General features: G+C 42.8%; 2 protein-coding genes across 12 annotated transcripts in view; both read left to right on the forward strand.

The window, feature by feature from the left end:
• Positions 1 to 17,322, forward strand: part of ABCC9 (ATP binding cassette subfamily C member 9) — a 132,153-nt gene that overhangs the window by 81,424 nt on the left and 33,407 nt on the right. For all 11 annotated transcript variants that reach the window (XM_084765330.1, XM_084765333.1, XM_084765332.1 and 8 more), the window contains 9 exons: positions 1,086 to 1,170; positions 2,668 to 2,748; positions 7,339 to 7,476; positions 7,604 to 7,729; positions 11,316 to 11,412; positions 12,950 to 13,179; positions 14,109 to 14,257; positions 14,465 to 14,534; positions 15,902 to 16,059. In XM_084765330.1, coding sequence (XP_084621456.1) covers positions 1,086 to 1,170; positions 2,668 to 2,748; positions 7,339 to 7,476; positions 7,604 to 7,729; positions 11,316 to 11,412; positions 12,950 to 13,179; positions 14,109 to 14,257; positions 14,465 to 14,534; positions 15,902 to 16,059 — 1,134 coding nt within the window. The remainder of the gene's footprint in view (positions 1 to 1,085; positions 1,171 to 2,667; positions 2,749 to 7,338; positions 7,477 to 7,603; positions 7,730 to 11,315; positions 11,413 to 12,949; positions 13,180 to 14,108; positions 14,258 to 14,464; positions 14,535 to 15,901; positions 16,060 to 17,322) is intronic.
• The window catches only part of LDHB (lactate dehydrogenase B), a 209,711-nt gene that overhangs the window by 50,309 nt on the left and 142,080 nt on the right, over positions 1 to 17,322 (forward strand). The window lies entirely within an intron of this gene.

A 17,322-nucleotide genomic window follows, 5' to 3' on the forward strand; every position in this document is an offset into this window, starting at 1 on the left:
GGGCAGAGAGGAGGAGGGGAGGGGACAGAGAGGAGGAGGGGAGGGGACAGAGAGGAGGAGGGGAGGGGACAGAGAGGAGGAGGGGAGGGGGCAGAGAGGAGGAGGGGAGGGGACAGAGAGGAGGAGGGGAGGGGGCAGAGAGGAGGAGGGGAGGGGGCAGAGAGGAGAAGGGGAGGGGACAGAGAGGAGGAGGGGAGGGGACAGAGAGGAGGAGGGGAGGAGACAGAGAGGAGGAGGGGAGGGTGCAGAGAGGAGGAGGGGAGGGGACAGAGAGGAGGAGGGGAGGGGACAGAGAGGAGGAGGGGAGGGGGCAGAGAGGAGGAGGGGAGGGGGCAGAGAGGAGGAGGGGAGGGGGCAGAGAGGAGGAGGGGAGGGGACAGAGAGGAGGAGGGGAGGGGGCAGAGAGGAGGAGGGGAGGGGGCAGAGAGGAGGAGGGGAGGGGGCAGAGAGGAGGAGGGGAGGGGACAGAGAGGAGGAGGGGAGGGGGCAGAGAGGAGGAGGGGAGGGTGCAGAGAGGAGGAGGGGAGGGTGCAGAGAGGAGGAGGGGAGGGGACAGAGAGGAGGAGGGGAGGGGACAGAGAGGAGGAGGGGAGGGTGCAGAGAGGAGGAGGGGAGGGGACAGAGAGGAGGAGGGGAGCGGGCAGAGAGGAGGAGGGGAGGGGGCAGAGAGGAGGAGGGGAGGGGGCAGAGAGGAGGAGGGGAGGGGACAGAGAGGAGGAGGGGAGGGGGCAGAGAGGAGGAGGGGAGGGGGCAGAGAGGAGGGAACAGAAAGAGAGAGGGGAGGGGACAGAGAGGAGGGGACAGAGAGGGGGAGGGGAGGGGACAGAGAGGAGGGGACAGAGAGGGGGAGGGGAGGGGACAGAGAGGAGGGGGCAGAGAGGAGGAGGGAAGGGGCAGAGAGAGGGAGGGGAGGGGAGGGGACAGAGAGGAGGGGGCAGACAAGGGGAAGGAAGGGGGCAGAGAGGAGGCAGAGAGGGGGAGGGGAGGGAGCAGAGTGGAGCAAAGGGAAGTGAATAAGGAGCAAATACAATAAACTTGGGGAACATCTGTATTTTAAGAGATCCTGAATATCTTTTCTCCCAAAGGTACAAAGCTGTCACCGATGCCTGCTCACTTCAGCCAGATATTGATTTGTTACCATTTGGAGACCAAACTGAAATCGGAGAGAGGGTGAGCTAAATGTAGTTGAACTAATAATACACAAAAATTGAGAAAAAGTTGCCTGCTTGTCTTTAATCCTCCGAACATAATGAAGTCTGGGGGCTTAGGAGTTGCATGTTGTTCCAGTGACAAGCCTCAAAGTGTAAGAGTGGACATCACCTGACACCATCGTCCCTTATGTACCCATTGAGATAATGCTGTGTGTATTTCATATTGTGTTAGCCACTCAGGGCTTGTTGGGGTGTGTGGGGGTGCAGGACAGTGAACTACCATCACTGGTTTTGAACAAGCATGCTTTTTTTGCCTACTGGTTCTGCTGACTTGAATTGCTTCTGACAATTTTTTCCAGTCCCATCAACATCTATTTATTTTATTAAAATGTAATTTGTCTTTACACACCCCTATTTCATGTTGACATCATGCTTTCCTGAGCAGCTGAAAACATTTAGACCTGTCATCTTTATCACACTAATGATTAACAAAAATGGTAACCCTTATAGGTCCAAAGCTGTGCTAGGGAAAAGGCTAATGTGTGTTATCTACTGTGATAACAAATTCTGTCACAAGTGAGTTTGTCCTCTGCACAGTACATCTGAGGATAACACAACTGAAGAACTGAGGAATTTTCCCCACATGCAGTCAGCCTCACCTGCTCATGATTAGCCATCTTATCAACCGTTCTCTGTAGCTGCACCATGTCTGCTTAAGAGGAGTCGCTTCATGTCTGAGCCTTAGCTTCTACCTTTGTAAAGTGAGAGCAATCCTGATCTATGAGAAATAAAGCATAGAAAATTGTAACACCACATACACAAGCTTGGTACATAGTAGGTGCTAATTTAATGCTAATTATTAATTACCATTAGTGTTTCATCGTGAAAGAATATTGTTGTGGAGCATATTTGGTATAACTTAAAATATCAAATTATGGAGCTGTGTGTTGAGAGCTGGAGAGAGGGCTCAGCAGTTAAGAGCACTTGCTGCTCTTGCAGAGGACCCATGCTCAATCTGACCACTCACCTAAGCTAGTTTACAACCTCCTGTAGCTCCAGCTCCAAGGGATCTGACTCCCTCTTCTGATAACAGGCACCTCACACTCATGTATTAAAAATAAAATAGAAATCTCTGAGAAGAGCTATGTGTCAAAGTATAGGCAAAGCAGAAAAGTAAAAAATTTGGAATTGCTTGTCTTTGGCACGCAGCAGGAGTGTGGGTTATTAGTGCTTTCTACAGCAAGGCTCTCAGTCAGCACAAAGAAAGAGTAATGTGAATGGTCGAAAACTTCTGGAGAAAGTTTAGAGACCAGTCACTCAGGGAGGCAGAGGCAGGCAGATCTCTGTGAGTTCAAGGCCAGCCTGGTCTACAAAGTGAGTTCAGGACAGCCAAGGCTACACAGAGAAACCCTGTCTTAAAAAACAAAAACAAGTTTAGAGATGCTTGGATTTTAGAGGTAATCTTTACCACCAGGTCCTGTAAGGAAAATGGGTGTTTCTGCTGTTTCTTTTCCAGGGCATCAACCTGAGTGGCGGCCAGAGGCAGAGGATCTGTGTGGCACGGGCACTCTACCAAAACACTAACATTGTCTTCTTGGTAAGAATATGAACTTTGATTTTATTTATAATTTGTTTTTTTACCTCTGGGAAAAAGTGGGTCTTTAAAATGCCAAGTTGGATAACTGAGGGAAAGCTGGTTTAATTTGTGGAATTACAGAGTACAGATTGAGCAAATCCTTACAATACAATTCAGCATATCAACACAAAAACTGAGAGTTGGTGGATCTAGGTTGGCGTTCATGAAATTACAGTAAAAAACACTGAGACACTCTAAGCAGTATCTTTTTGTTTGTTTGTTTGTTTGTTTTTTGGCTTTTTCAGGACAGGGTTTCTCTGTGTAGCCTTGGCTGTCCTGGACTAACTTTGTAGACCAAGCTGGCCTTGAACTCACAGAGATCCGCCTGCCTCTGCCTCCCGAGTGCTGGGTTTAAAGGCGTGCACCACCATGCCTGGCGTATCTTTTGAATTTTTATTGCATTTATTTGTTTGTTTTGTGTGGAAAGGGGAGGTATTGCTTGCTTGCCATGGCACATGTGTAGAGGTCAGAGGGCAAATCACCAAGTTGGTTCTCTCCTTTCAACATCTGGGTCCCAGGGATCCAACTCAAGTTGTCAAGTTTTGTGACAATCACAGTTAGCTTTTGAAACAATTTGTCAGCTCCTGGAGGTAATGGCTTATCTGAGTTTCTTGACAAGGAGAATTATTAATGAAGGAGTGTGGGTGGGGTTGGGTAATTAAGCAAGATCTCCTCCTCTGTATTTCATGGCAAAGTGATAAAGCTCAGAGAAGAGGTTGCTGGTGGACACAGGGGTATTTAAATGGACAGTCCATTGCAGTGGTTTGCAGCTCAGGATGTACATAAGAACCACCTGTGATTATTCCTAAACTGATGGCAGGCTTCGCTCAGCAAGCATAGAACCTGCGTCTTGAAGATGCTCCAGGTGGTTTTCATGTATCCACAAAATTTGTTGATTGTATTGGTTATAATTTTGATATGGTTTAGTTTCTGCTGGAGGGAGGGGGCAAAACAACAGCATTTATAGAGAGTGGGGATTTTACAGTCCAGCAAAGAATGCAAACGTATCCCTCTCCTGTGACATTGTTAATCTCTATTTGTAAATCTGCTCCTAGAGGCTTTGAACAGTCACTCCCCTGCATCTCTTGAAACTTCAAAGTACAAGTTGATTTTAGAGTTTCCTGTTGAAGTTGAAACTATTTGGGATAGAAGAATAGAGATATATTGAAATTCTTTCAGGTTAATCCTGCTTAGATGAACACAGAGAATGGTGTTACCCTTTGTGGCCTGGGTCCTCTCATACCAATTAATGCTATCAAGACAATTCCCCCACAGAACAATTCCCCATGGGCCAATCTGATCAAGACAGCCCCCCACCACCACCACTTAAATTCTGCTTCCAGGTGATGATTATACATTGTGTCAAGTTGACAGTTAAAGCTACCATGATACCATGTAAAGTAGCTTATTTTCTAAATAGTATATATCAGGTCATTCTAAACTAAAATTAAACAATGCTTAGTAGCAGCAAAATGGTACTGAATTGTTTTAATAATTCATCAAAAATGATAGCTTACACTTCCATGGTTTAAAAATTCACAAAGGGCTCTCAGCACGATGCTACAGGATTTGGTTTTCATGAGCAAGCTCTAAGGTGTCAGCGCTTATTTTACCATCCCTCTCTCCCTCCCTCCCTCAGTTTCCCCCTCCCATTCTTCCCTTGCTTCCTTCTCCCCTCCCCTCCCCTCCCCTCCCCTCCCCTCCCCTCCCCTCCCCTCCCCTCCTTCTCATCTGTCCTCCATAGTCTCCTCTCTTGTGCTAGGCAGAGCAGCAGTGAAGAAAAGTTCGTTACTCTAACTGTAATACTTGTATGTAATTGTAATATAATTACATGAATGCTTTTCTATTTTTATTTCAATAAACTTTTTCATACTAGCCTAAATACCATATAAAAATAAGCACACATCAATTCACTGACTGTAAAAGATGCTTATCAAGGCTGGATACGTCAGACACGGTCATTCATGCTTGTGATTTCAGAACTTGAGAGACCAAAGTAGAAGGGTTGGCATGAGTTGGATACTTCCTGGACACAAGTGGGACGCTGTCTCAAAACAAACAACAACAACAAAGCACCAAAGATGATGTATGGATGTGTAGTAAGCAATGTACAAATACATTCTCTTCCCTGAGGAGTTAGGGTACATGCATGTCATGCTAAGCCACGCCCCTAGCCAATCAATCATATACTCTTGAAAAGAAAAAATAGACACTTCATTCAATTTACCATTTCAAGATTCTTTTTTGCTTTCTTTGGAGGAAGAACCTTCTCAATATGTTAGTAAACAAACTGAATCATGAAGCATGCTTTCCAATCCACCATATGTGGGCTATGATTAGATTGTATAAAAGGTTGCACGTGATTCTGACACTAGTTGCCATGGCATGTATGGGGTGACAGTCATTGCCAATGCTCTTTACAACCATGATATTCCTAAGCATGGTATACATACTAGTGCATTTAATTCACATGCTAAATACTTGATTTTTACATTAGTGTCATTACTGGCTTCTATAGGTGAGAACAGCAGGTCTTTGGAGGAGGGGCTTATCCAAGGTCATATAAAAATTACTAAAGCAAGAATATAGATAGGGGAGGAGCTTGACTTCAGTCCTGGAAACCCTAAACCCACGGCTTTGTGCATGGTTGGCACGTACTCTACCAGTGAGCTATATGCTCAGTCTTCTTTTTATTTTGAGACAAACTATTGCTAAGATACTCAAGCTGTCTTTGTATTTATTTTTGGGGCCAGACAAATCTTGAATTTGTGACCGTTTTGCCTCCACCTATTGAGTATGTGAGGTGGCTGGCCTGAACCCCTGGCTGACTGGCTGGAACTTTGAATCGTCAGGATCTCCTGTGGGTCCTGGAAGACATGACATTGTCACTGTGTCACTTTAGAGACATGTAGTGCCAATCTACCACAGCATTACTTATAAGACAGTAAGAGTAAAATAGCACTTTAAAATGATTTAAGGAAACATCACATTATTTTATTGGATCTTTGTATCACTCTGATGAATTTTCTGACAGGGCTTTTTTTTAGTGACAGTAGGGACATCGCCCTGAAGAGAGAGGGTGGTTGTAACTACATTTCAGCTCTCTCATTTACAGCACTCCGCTTACTGCTTTATGGCATTTCCATTCAGAATTGCGTGGAAAATTGACCCGAGTCATTACAAAAACTAATTTCTAACTTGTATCTTTTTCCATATGAAAAATTTTCTGCACAAATGATTAGAGTGATTTGGTCTGTAAAATAAAAGATGCTCCAGGCCTTATAGTAACCAGAAGCAGAATTTGTTTCAAAAGTGACCAATTTATGCCCTATAAAAATTCTCTGAATCCTCAGGGCCAGTGATTGGCCAGTAAATCCTGTGACCAAGCTCTTGCACTGTTGCCAAGAAGAGGGAGTGCCCTGTCCATGGTGTCCTGAAAGCCCGCTTGAGTCCCTTTCCCACTGCCAGCATGGCAACAGCGTATTTGGGATGATTGCTTTTGAATAATTTGTCCTCTAGAAGAGCATCCATGGCTCCTGACCCTGAGCTATCTCTCCAGATCTGTCTGTGACAATTTTTAAAAGCAAGTTATTGGGCTGTGGGAAGGCTGGTTAGTCTCTTAGATATTCCATTTCATCGGATGTCTTAGAAATAGTTGGTGTTCATAAAAATAATCCAAAGGTTCAGGAAGATTTTGAAACATTTCAAAGTCATTAAAATCTTTACAAATATTTTAGAAAATTCTGTCACTAATCTATTTCATTTCATTACTTTCTGAAATATATTCATAAACCCAGATAACATATAAACATACATTTATATCCACATATGTTAGGCATCTCCATACACACATATATACAGATATAATGACAATTGTCCTACTAATTCACTGTCTAGAATATCCTCATATTTAAATGGTTTAAATAAGCTACTGTGTGCTTATCTCTGTTACTAAATGTATTTATATAAAATATATTTAAAGATATTAATTTGCCCAATTATGTATAACTATGATACCTAAAAGAAAGTAACTGCTTAATTAGTAATTTTTATTTTTCCTAAGATTGCTTTTAAATTCTTTAATAAAATCATTGCTATTGTTTCTGTTTATTGGTCAGAGAGCAATTGAATGATGAATAAATATTGAGCTAATTATATTACTCTCTATAATGGCCATACATATAAACTGGCTGTAACTTCTAAACATAATTGCTTTATTTCATTGCCTACATAATCAATCCATAATCAATCAATATAACTTATCTGTATAGCAAATAGGATTGTGCTAAATTCCCTCAGAGTTATGTACCACAGTGTGTAGAATTGATGAAATAATAACCCAGCCAGTTCTTCCTTTGGCCCCAATGTGGACATTGATTTGAAGGTTAAACAAACTGGAGAATAACAAAGAGATAAATACAGCAAAGAAGACGTGGTCCAACAACTCTCTGTTCTCCATGGGTTTTTTTCCCCCCTCATTTTTAAATTGGTTCTTTGAGAATCTTTAAAGGAATGGAGTACGGGGCTCACTTCTCTCCCTTCCTGCCCCAGGATGATCCATTCTCTGCCCTGGACATCCACCTGAGCGATCACTTGATGCAGGAAGGAATTCTCAAGTTTCTCCAGGATGACAAGAGAACGGTTGTCCTTGTGACTCACAAACTGCAGTACCTGACACACGCTGACTGGGTGAGGCTTCTTGTGTCTGTGTGGCAGCCATACTGTACAGACATCATCTGGGAAACACTTCCTGAGATAAAGATTCCTTAGCTACTTCTGGTTTTTGCTATGTTTCTGCTCCTGTGCCCCTTCCTAGATCATAGCCATGAAGGATGGGAGTGTGTTAAGAGAAGGGACTTTGAAAGACATTCAGACCAAAGACGTGGAGCTTTATGAGCACTGGAAAACCCTCATGAATCGACAAGATCAAGAATTAGAAAAGGTAAGAAGGGTAGAGTGCTCTGTGTGGTCACTAGGGATGGTTTTAAGGAAGAGCCATGCTGATGAGATGCAGGATGCTCTGTTACAGCCCTCATTGGACGCCCAAGGGAACTGCATCTTCTCATGGGGTTACTGAGCAGGCCACTTTGAATCTATTACATTTTATTTGTTTATTTGCTTGTTTATTTATTGTGCATGTGTGTGTGTGTGTGTGTGTGTGTGTGTGTGTGTGTACTACACCAGAGGACACATGTGTAAAGACTAGGAAGCACACTGGGTATCTTGTTCCCATGAGAGAGGATCTGTCACTGCACCAGGTTCTAGGCTGCTGGCCACAGGCACCATCTTTGTTTTTGTCTACATGTCCCCCGCACAATGCTGAGGTTACAGTGTGAATGCGGCTACTGAGATTCAGCCTCAGGCCCTCATGTTTTGTGTAGCAAGCAGTTTTCCCCACAGAGCTGTCTGTCCTGTCCTGTCTTGTCCTGTCCTGTCCTTTGGGTGAAGTGCTAGCTGTGTTTTGGCTTTGAGCCATTTGGAGTACCTGTCTATCTGCAAATTGGATGGACTGTTATTGAGGACTGCGGCCTCCTTGGTTTTCCTGATTTATATATCTTGCTCATGATAAGATCATGTTCATGCATTGCCTACAATCAGAAGTCACAGTCAACATAAGAGCTTTGAAAGAAGGCAGAGCTGTGAGGATGGGCAGAAGGTACCAGGTGTGCCTGGAATAGCTCTGAGGGTGAATGGAGCTTAACAGAAAGAAAAATACAGCACTTTTTGTCTTTTTGAGACGCCACAATGCTTTTCTTACATACTCTCACTGAGTTCTCATGAGAAGTCATGATGAGTAAGCACTTTTACAGGTGAGAAAATTGGGGCCCAAAGAAGTCAAGTAATTTTCCTGAGCTGCGCAACATGTGCTAATGGCACTGATAAGTTTAAAACCCTGAGAATGTTACTGATAGTATTAAAACCCTGAGAGGCACAGCATGTACTAATGTTACTGATAGTATTAAAACTCTGAGCAGCACAGCATGTACTAATGTTACTGATAGTATTAATACTATGAGCAGCACACAGGTCCACATCCAGTGTAGCTGTGCCACAATGCAGCCATATTAAATGAAGCAATAATAGAGTTGGAAACAAGACTCAGTTCATTTTGTGATTGCGAGAAGAAACAGAAAACTGAATTTTCAGGTCTTTGAGAGCTTTTGCTTTGGGGGTGTGGGCTGGCATGTGTCTAGAATTTAACGCAGTGGCCAGGAACGAGCTTTGAAAATTGAAGCAGTTATGTCATCCAGGTTTTTTTTTTAATCAGAAATTTAAATTGTATTGTTTTAAGAAAGAAAAACAGAGCCTACACTTCCATAGAAAAAAGATCACAAACCTGCACACATCTCAACATTTCTCTGTCTTGTGACTTTCTGAAGATCTCAAAAGCAAACCCCTCAAGAAAGAAAAGCACGTGTGAAAATCTGTGCAGAGAACTAGACAAGTCACAGAATCACGGGCTCGGGATGTTAGGGGCATATCACAGTGAGCAACGCCAGTGCCCAGGGAAGCAGGTGGGAGAGCTGCCGAGAAGCATTCTGGAGGTGGCGCCAACTACCGTTGTTTCCAGTGCTCTGAGTGCCAAGGGTGAAATAATATGAAGTCAATTTCAGGAGCAGGACAATTTATTGTTTACTTTGGAAAGAAGGATCTGGAAACAAAACAGAGAGAGGGGAAAATACAGTCTGCCGAGTGGGATGGTGATGTCCTTAAGCAAGCCAGGAAGAAAGTCTATTCAGCTGTATTTAGAGATGAGATAATCACTTTCGATAGCACAGCTTCCTAATCAAAGACAGATAGCAGGGTAGCCATCAGGCGCGGGATAAACACGGGCTAGGGCAGGGCTGTGGCGAAGCCGGCTGGGAGGTGGAGTGGAGACCAGGAAGAGTCAGAGCAGACCCGGAATCCAGAACCTGCCGGCAATCCCCAGCAGGTTTCTGCTGCCTACAACAGGGCAAGGTACCCACAGGGCTGCTCGCTTTTCAAGTATGACAACCTGAGGTTGGACATGTGGGACTCAAGTAAATATTCACTGAGTATAAATGAAACTGGGTTTGTATTTACGTAGCCCATACGTCAACACAATTCCAACGGCTTAGCCAGTAATTAGCTTGTTTGTGAACAGTTACTTTCAAGAACATTCGCTTTTGTGTGGGGGTGGAGGTAGGGAGGTGGTTTAAAAAGCAAAGTAAGTGTTGGGCTTTTACATGATATTCTAGGAGCCAGCACAGAACTAAGTCCACTTTTCTGTTTGGGTTTATGCCATTCCATTCCAACATTCCCAGAGGAGAGAGATCCACACTCACCTGATGTTTGGTCTAGTCCACAGATGCAGGCTGGTCTTCATATTACAAGCAACACCAGTGTCTTTATAAAGTCTAGTCGGGATGGAAGACGCACTGGCTGTTGCTGGCACTCCTTCAGTGATGAATCTAGAAATACTGGAACTTTCTAGAATGTGAGCCTTCCAAAACACATTTCACACGAGGTTAAAACAACAAACCCTCAGGGAACAGGTCACCAAAAGTTCACTGGCTTATTGATGCAGCCACCAAACTGTGCCGTTGATGCTGGCATCCGCTTGTTTGTTTTAGGTTTTTAATGTATCAGGCCACACTGGGGACCACTCCTGGCTAGTGTCACTTACCATGGTCCTGGCCCAGGTGTTCGGAATGCAGATTGGTTTTCCTTGCAAAGGCAGGTGACTGTCCCCCAGGGAACTTAGATGGTCTCGCTGGCCCTCTCAGGCTGGGGCATGAAGACAAAATTCTTCCTTCTTTCTCGGGCGGACGACAGGCCCCTACAATCCTGCACGCATGGCAATTTTGATTTCGTACTTTTCCTCCTTTCTTTTCCTGCTTATCTCTTCCCTACAGTGTCCTAAGCATGGAGGGACCCCCCCCAATTGTCTGTTTTCTTTCCTGTCCCCTCCTGCTGCCACTGAAGTGCCTTGTACAGTTCCCTCAGTGACGTGCCGAAGGAGCCCATCCTGACTTACCCGCTTATAGACATCCTGGATGCCTGATACCAGTTTACCCAGCCCAGAGCTACATGCCACGTATGTTTGTCTATTTCTTGAGATGACTGACCTCCATATATAGCTCAAGCTGGCCTGGAACTTTCAGTAATTGCAGCCTTCTGAGGGCTGAGGAGGCAGGCATTGCTCATCATGCCTAGCTTGAATATTTTTTAAAAGAAGATATTTAATATAAGCAAATCCTTAGGTTAAAATAATTGCTTAAAATTGATGTGAAAACAGGAGGGGACTCAGTGGTGGAGCTGTTTGAAAACTTAGGTCCCTGGTGTTGTGACTCTTTCTGGTTTCCCATTGACCCACATGTCTGAGGACAGAAAAGTTGTCCATAAGTGTCCAGCAGTAGTCCCAGCACCTGCCACAGGAGTCCTGCATTCCAGAGGGAGCAGAGAGCCTGGGACTCATAAAAAACCATCCAGTGTGTCATCTGTGGGTGAGTTAAGCCCTTCTCTAGACAGAAGCCCCTTCAATGTGAGCATGATGCTTTCCACAGGACATGGAAGCAGACCAAACAACACTGGAGAGAAAGACTCTCCGCCGAGCCATGTATTCAAGGGAGGCCAAGGCACAGATGGACGATGAAGATGAAGGCAAGCATTGTTGTTGTTGTTGTTGTTGTTGTTGTTGTTGTTGTTGTATCTGAAACATTCAGACAGACAAGTATGTTGTGAGGGGGTTTTGTCCCAGAAATTGACATATGAGCATGCCACATGGGTATAACTAAATACTTTGCACAAAGCACAGAGCCAAGCTAAATGAATAATATTAAACACAATAAGGGCAAGACAAGGCTTATGTCCCCAACGGCAGGCCTCTGTGAGGGACACACTCAGTGGGTGTCTATGTAGTCACGCCACGTGTCACAGAGGATGAAAAGACTAGAGCAAATGGAAAAGCCTAATGTAAAGACTGGATCAGGTTGTTACTGAAATATTCTTTAAACATCAATAATCAATGAAAAATGAAAATATAGGTAAGGCAGTACCTATGTTTGATTCATTCAGTCAGTCTGCATGAAGATGTTAGCGAGCCAATTTTTCATGTCAGTTTTCCCTATCTAATACTATGTTCTGAAGAAGAAGAAAAAAGATTTACCGGAAATTTGAAAAAAAAAATCACCTAAAATCATTACATTGTCTTGTTACGAGTCACCAAGAAACTTTTAAAATAAATAATTTAAATAAACAGAGTAAATACATTCCTTAAGCTTCATTTCCTGTGTATATTTTATTTACTGTTTCCTTTTTACTGGCCAACTAAGAAATAGGGACCATTGTAACGTGTAGGTTAAAAGCACCAAACTGTGCCATATACGTATTTCAGATGTCTCAATGAATGCTCATGAAGTAAAAAAAAAAAAAAAAAAAAAAAAATCAATGAAGTGTCTTTGCTTTGTGAGAAGACACAGGCTTCTGCAATTCTAAACCAGTTATTTCTAATGTGTTTTAAATATAGAGTCAAGCTCAACTATCTTAAGACTCACTTGTTGCAGTGGAAAATTGATCACTGCAGAAACTGATGCTTGCTGGGTAGACAGAAATTCCACAGCTGCTTCTCTCCTGGTGTAGATTTTTAAATTTAGAAAACCACAGGTTAAAAATAAATAAATGCAGGAGCATGTTTTTTTATTGACAGCACAATTCCATTATTAACTCAAGTGTCTAGTCTATGTGTTAAATCTAGAAAGCAGCTGTCTGATCTATATGTGGATTTTATATCTATTTATTCATTTATTTACCCTTCACTTCTTGTTTCTCCCTCCCTCCCATCCCTTCCTTCTTTCCTTTTTCTTTCTTCTTTAGACAGGGTCTCATGTAGCCTAGGCTAACCCTGAACTCTCCATGTAGCCTATGCCTGGGTCTGGCCTTGAACTCCTGATCCTCCCACCTCTGCCTTCCAAGCACTGGAATCATAGGAGCATGTCACTATATCTGACCATTTTCAAGCCATTTAAAAAAAACATTGAAGTATGCACTGCTTAAAGTATTTAAAACTTTCAAAGCTAGTACTTTTGCTCCTCTAAAGTTAAGAGGTTACTTGTATCCTTGTTGAGGAAAAAAAGAATTCTTTCTGGTGCTCGTCTGAAGCTTACACAGGTTTGTTTTGTGTGTGTGTGTGGATATGCAGAGGAAGAGGAGGAGGAAGATGAGGATGACAACATGTCAACCGTAATGAGGCTCAGGACCAAGATGCCCTGGAAAACTTGCTGGTGGTACCTCACTTCAGGAGGTTTTTTCTTGCTCTTCCTCATGATCTTCTCCAAGCTTCTGAAGCACTCAGTGATTGTGGCTATAGACTACTGGCTGGCTACGTGGACATCTGAGTACAGTATAAATCACACAGGGAAGGCTGACCAGGTAGGATGCTCTTGGAAGCACAGAGGGAGGGCATCCTGTGGAGCACATCTTACAGCCAGAATGGCAGGGGAATTTGGTGCAAGTTCCTTTGTTAGGAACCAGGGGAGGATCTAGAACTGGGCAAACTGCCAACAATGTTAAACATTGATGTCTCTTATGATCTCTTATCATTTTAAATATTTCATTACATTATTTTTACATATTGCATATTTAAATATTGTATTTTATGTGTCTGTGGTCCAGGTATGTGCATGCGGGTGCAGTGCCTATGCAGGCCCGAACAGGCAGCTGTGAGCCACCCAGTGTGGGTTCTGGGAGCTACACATAGGTCCTCTGCAAGAGCAGCAAGCTTTCTTAAGTCCTGAGCCATTTCTCCCGCCCTGTTTTTTATAATTCTTATGAGAAGCATTTGGACTTAATGTTTAGCTATAGATTCAAGGAGTTCAATATATCTGCCTTATCTGTAATGCATGCAATTATTATATAACATATGTTAAGCACATATAAGAGAAACTTTGTTACTCTGACAATTTCAGTCTTGGATCAGTAGCCTGAGGTGTTGTTCTGTGATTAAGAATTAGAAAATGGGCTTGACCGGGTAGGAGACCCAGACTCGGTCCCCAGCCTGAAAGATAAATTCAGCCTGCAGTTCTTAGCTCAAGCTGTGAGAGTGAAAAAAGCAAGTGAGGGTAGCTGGGTCTGTGGGGCTGACCAGATGCTGCTGCTGCCCTGAGTATCCAAGTGAGGGTAGCTGGGTCTGTGGGGCTGACCTGATGGTGCTGCTGCCCCGAGCATCCGCCACACTTCAGCACTGCAAATGCAAGCAAGGTAGGAATGTCAACAACACGTCTGACGTCGGTATTTTGTTTTCTAGTTAGGAAAAGCTCAGATGATTGTTTCACGTCACTTCCTGTGCTGGCTTTTCCTAGACTTTCTATGTGGCTGGGTTTAGCATCCTCTGTGGAGCTGGCATTTTCCTTTGCCTCGTCACCTCCCTCACTGTAGAATGGATGGGTCTCACAGCCGCCAAGAACCTCCACCACAATCTCCTTAATAAGATAATTCTTGGGCCAATAAGGTAAAAAAAAAGTTTTTGCCCCTATTCATGTAGTAATTAAAACACATATTTTAAAATTGAAATGAAATATGAAAGCTTAAAGAAAAAATTTAGTCATTGATCAGAGCACTATAGAAAATCTCATTTTCAAAATTCTGATGTCACTCAGCCATTCCTTTGGTCCGGGCAGTGCACATTATCACTCTCTTTGGTCTGCTCCCTACTTAGGTTCTTCGATACAACACCCCTGGGACTGATTCTCAATCGGTTTTCTGCTGATACCAATATCATCGACCAGGTAAGGATCTGAGTTCTAACACAAATTCCCCAGTGTAAACCAAACAGCATTTCAAACAAAGCTAGATGACACTTAATGGTAGAGAATTAGTAAAATTTAAAGTAGGGCCCGTTTGCTCTCATATCAAAATGAAAAAAAAATGATTTCTAAGATAAACTCTCTATGTGTTTCTGTGTGTTGGGTGTATGTGCTTGTGTGAATATATACACTTGTAAATATAAGCGCCCTTGCACATGCATGAGTGTGGGGTGGGGTGTTAGCCCGAAATGAACATTAGACACAGTCTTCCATTGCTCTCTATCTAATTTTCAGGTCTTATTATTTTTAATATTTCAATTGTGTGCATGAATTTTTACATATGAGACCCTTGCTGGGAGAGGAGGGGCAACAGTAGATGCCAGGGGCTTGCTAGTTAGCCACTGTGGGAAAAAGTCCATTTCCATATTCAATTAGTGACCCTGACTCAAAGAATAAAGTGAACAATTAGTATAGAAGATGCCCAATGTTAGCCTCTGGCCTCCACATGTTCACTCATACCAATTCGTGCATATGTGCACGACATGCATACATACATACATACATACATACATACACACACACAAATTAGTACATGTAAAAATTAACACAAGGTAAATGTGGAATCTTGAAACTAAGAGAACCATTAATTTTAAAATAAAAGATGTTGAGACAGCTATCCATAAATTATAAAACAAATGCCTATAGAATAAAGATGGCCATAAAAAGCCTTAACGCAATGAAATACACTATAGCTGGGTAGTTTTGGAATCGTGAACTACAAGAGGTCTTTGAAGCAAGACAGAACTTAGAAAAATTAAGAAAAAGACAAACAGAAATAACTATATAAAAATTTAAACCTTGATTGAGCTGAAAGCACCAAAGGCAATTTTAAATTGTAAAAGAAAGAAGATAAACAGCATAATAAATAAAGAGCATCTAAAGTCAATAAGGAAAAGGCAAAAAATCCAATAAAAAAGACTCGAAGGACACAACTACGGAAAAATATAGTCTACATGTCTTACAGTGGAGGAATAAATGAGTTTTAAATGGTGTCCATACATAAAAAAGGAATGTTTGAAAACAGTAATGTGGAAGTACCTATAGTCCATCATAGTAAAGCAAAAATCAGGGATGAAAAGACCTTCTATTATCACCATTTACCTAAAGTATTCAAATAAGTAGGAGGATGACATGTCAATGGTACTACACTGTGGAAGCATGTGCGATTGTCTACAGCGAACACACCTGTAGACTGCTTTGCCCGTATCACTCAGCATTAATATGAAAGCGAGTGTTTTTATTACGCTGCCATGGCCGGCGCACTAAGCGGAGCACACTGCTCTCCATAGCACATTCCTCCCACCTTGGAGTCGCTGACCCGCTCCACTCTGCTCTGCTTGTCCGCCATTGGGATGATCTCCTACGCCACGCCGGTGTTCCTTGTTGCCCTCGTGCCCCTGGGTGTCGCCTTTTATTTCATCCAGAAATACTTCCGAGTTGCCTCCAAGTAAGTAAAACTACTCTCCTCCTTCTCAAAAAAACGTGTATATTCGACTTAGTGTGAACTGGTTTTGTTCTAGTGTGTTTCTCAAACTTAAGGTGGAAAATTTAGTGGAGACTGCGACCAGCTTTGCTAACACCCCCGTGCTTCGATGTGAGTTCTAATGTCATCCTTTCTATAATTAATTGGTACTTCCTCACCCTTGACACGCATCAACATGCCTTTCGGTTTGTCAACAATTGGTCTGTTGAGTTGTGAGTCCATAGATGTGCCAGCTCTTTCGGTCCTTGGTTCTTTTTCTGAATGTAACTTTGGCAGGGAACTCACAAAAGCAAACATAGCCCTGGAGGGTGAGCCATCTAGAGCCAGCGTATCCCAGAGCAGGAAAAAGGTTAAAATCACAAAACCCTTCAAACGCAAGGCATGAAATAGTAGAAGATGACAGATGATGAGATAAACCATCCATGAATGTGCATCGGAGAGTCTCCAGTGTCTGAGAGTCACACCATCACTATTAGACAGAATTTTCCACGTCAAATAAATAAAGGATCATCATTAATTTTAGAATTTCTGTCAATATAGGACTTGTTCCCTGAGAATTTGAATGATTGACTATCAATACAATGTTACCATTTGTAAACTTGAAGGTTTACATTGGTGTTTTCTTGAAGAATACAAAGAGCTTTATTATTGCAGGGTCTATTTCTTTCCGCACTCAACAGATTGCTTTCTGTGTTGCGGATAATGGTGTTAAGATATATGGAGGATGATAAAAACCCATTCCCAATGAAACCCATCTCTTGTTAAGATAAGGCCACATATCTAGTGTTAAGATTACTTAACTTAAGTAATCTTAACACTAGACCAAGAAGCAAGTGTGTTATTTAGAACGCTGAGCATGCTTCACATGACAGGAGTGCAGAGAAGATGAAGTTACACAGGGGAAGAGAGAAGAAAGGGGAAGGGTTCTAGTGGGTTCCCTGGGCACACAGAACTTCACCTCGTTTCATGTTATTTTTCTCCCTGAGCTATGAGTTAGAGAGTCCTTCCCATCCTGGAGAGATGTGTGTTATATTCCAGTGTTTTTTCTTCCTCAGAATTGGTCCTCCTTCCCTCCCTCTTCCCTCTCCCCCCCCCTTTTTTTTTTTTTTTTTTTTTTTTTTTTTTTTTTTTTTTTTAGCAAATTCAGACCAGAAGGAAGAAGGCACCAGTCAGATTTTCTTTCACTCCTCTGGTGTTTGTTCCAACACTCTGTCCTACAGGGCATAG

The sequence above is a fragment of the Acomys minous genome (assembly GCF_964271855.1).
Source record: "Acomys minous genome assembly, chromosome: 17".
Taxonomy (NCBI): domain Eukaryota; kingdom Metazoa; phylum Chordata; class Mammalia; order Rodentia; family Muridae; genus Acomys; species Acomys minous.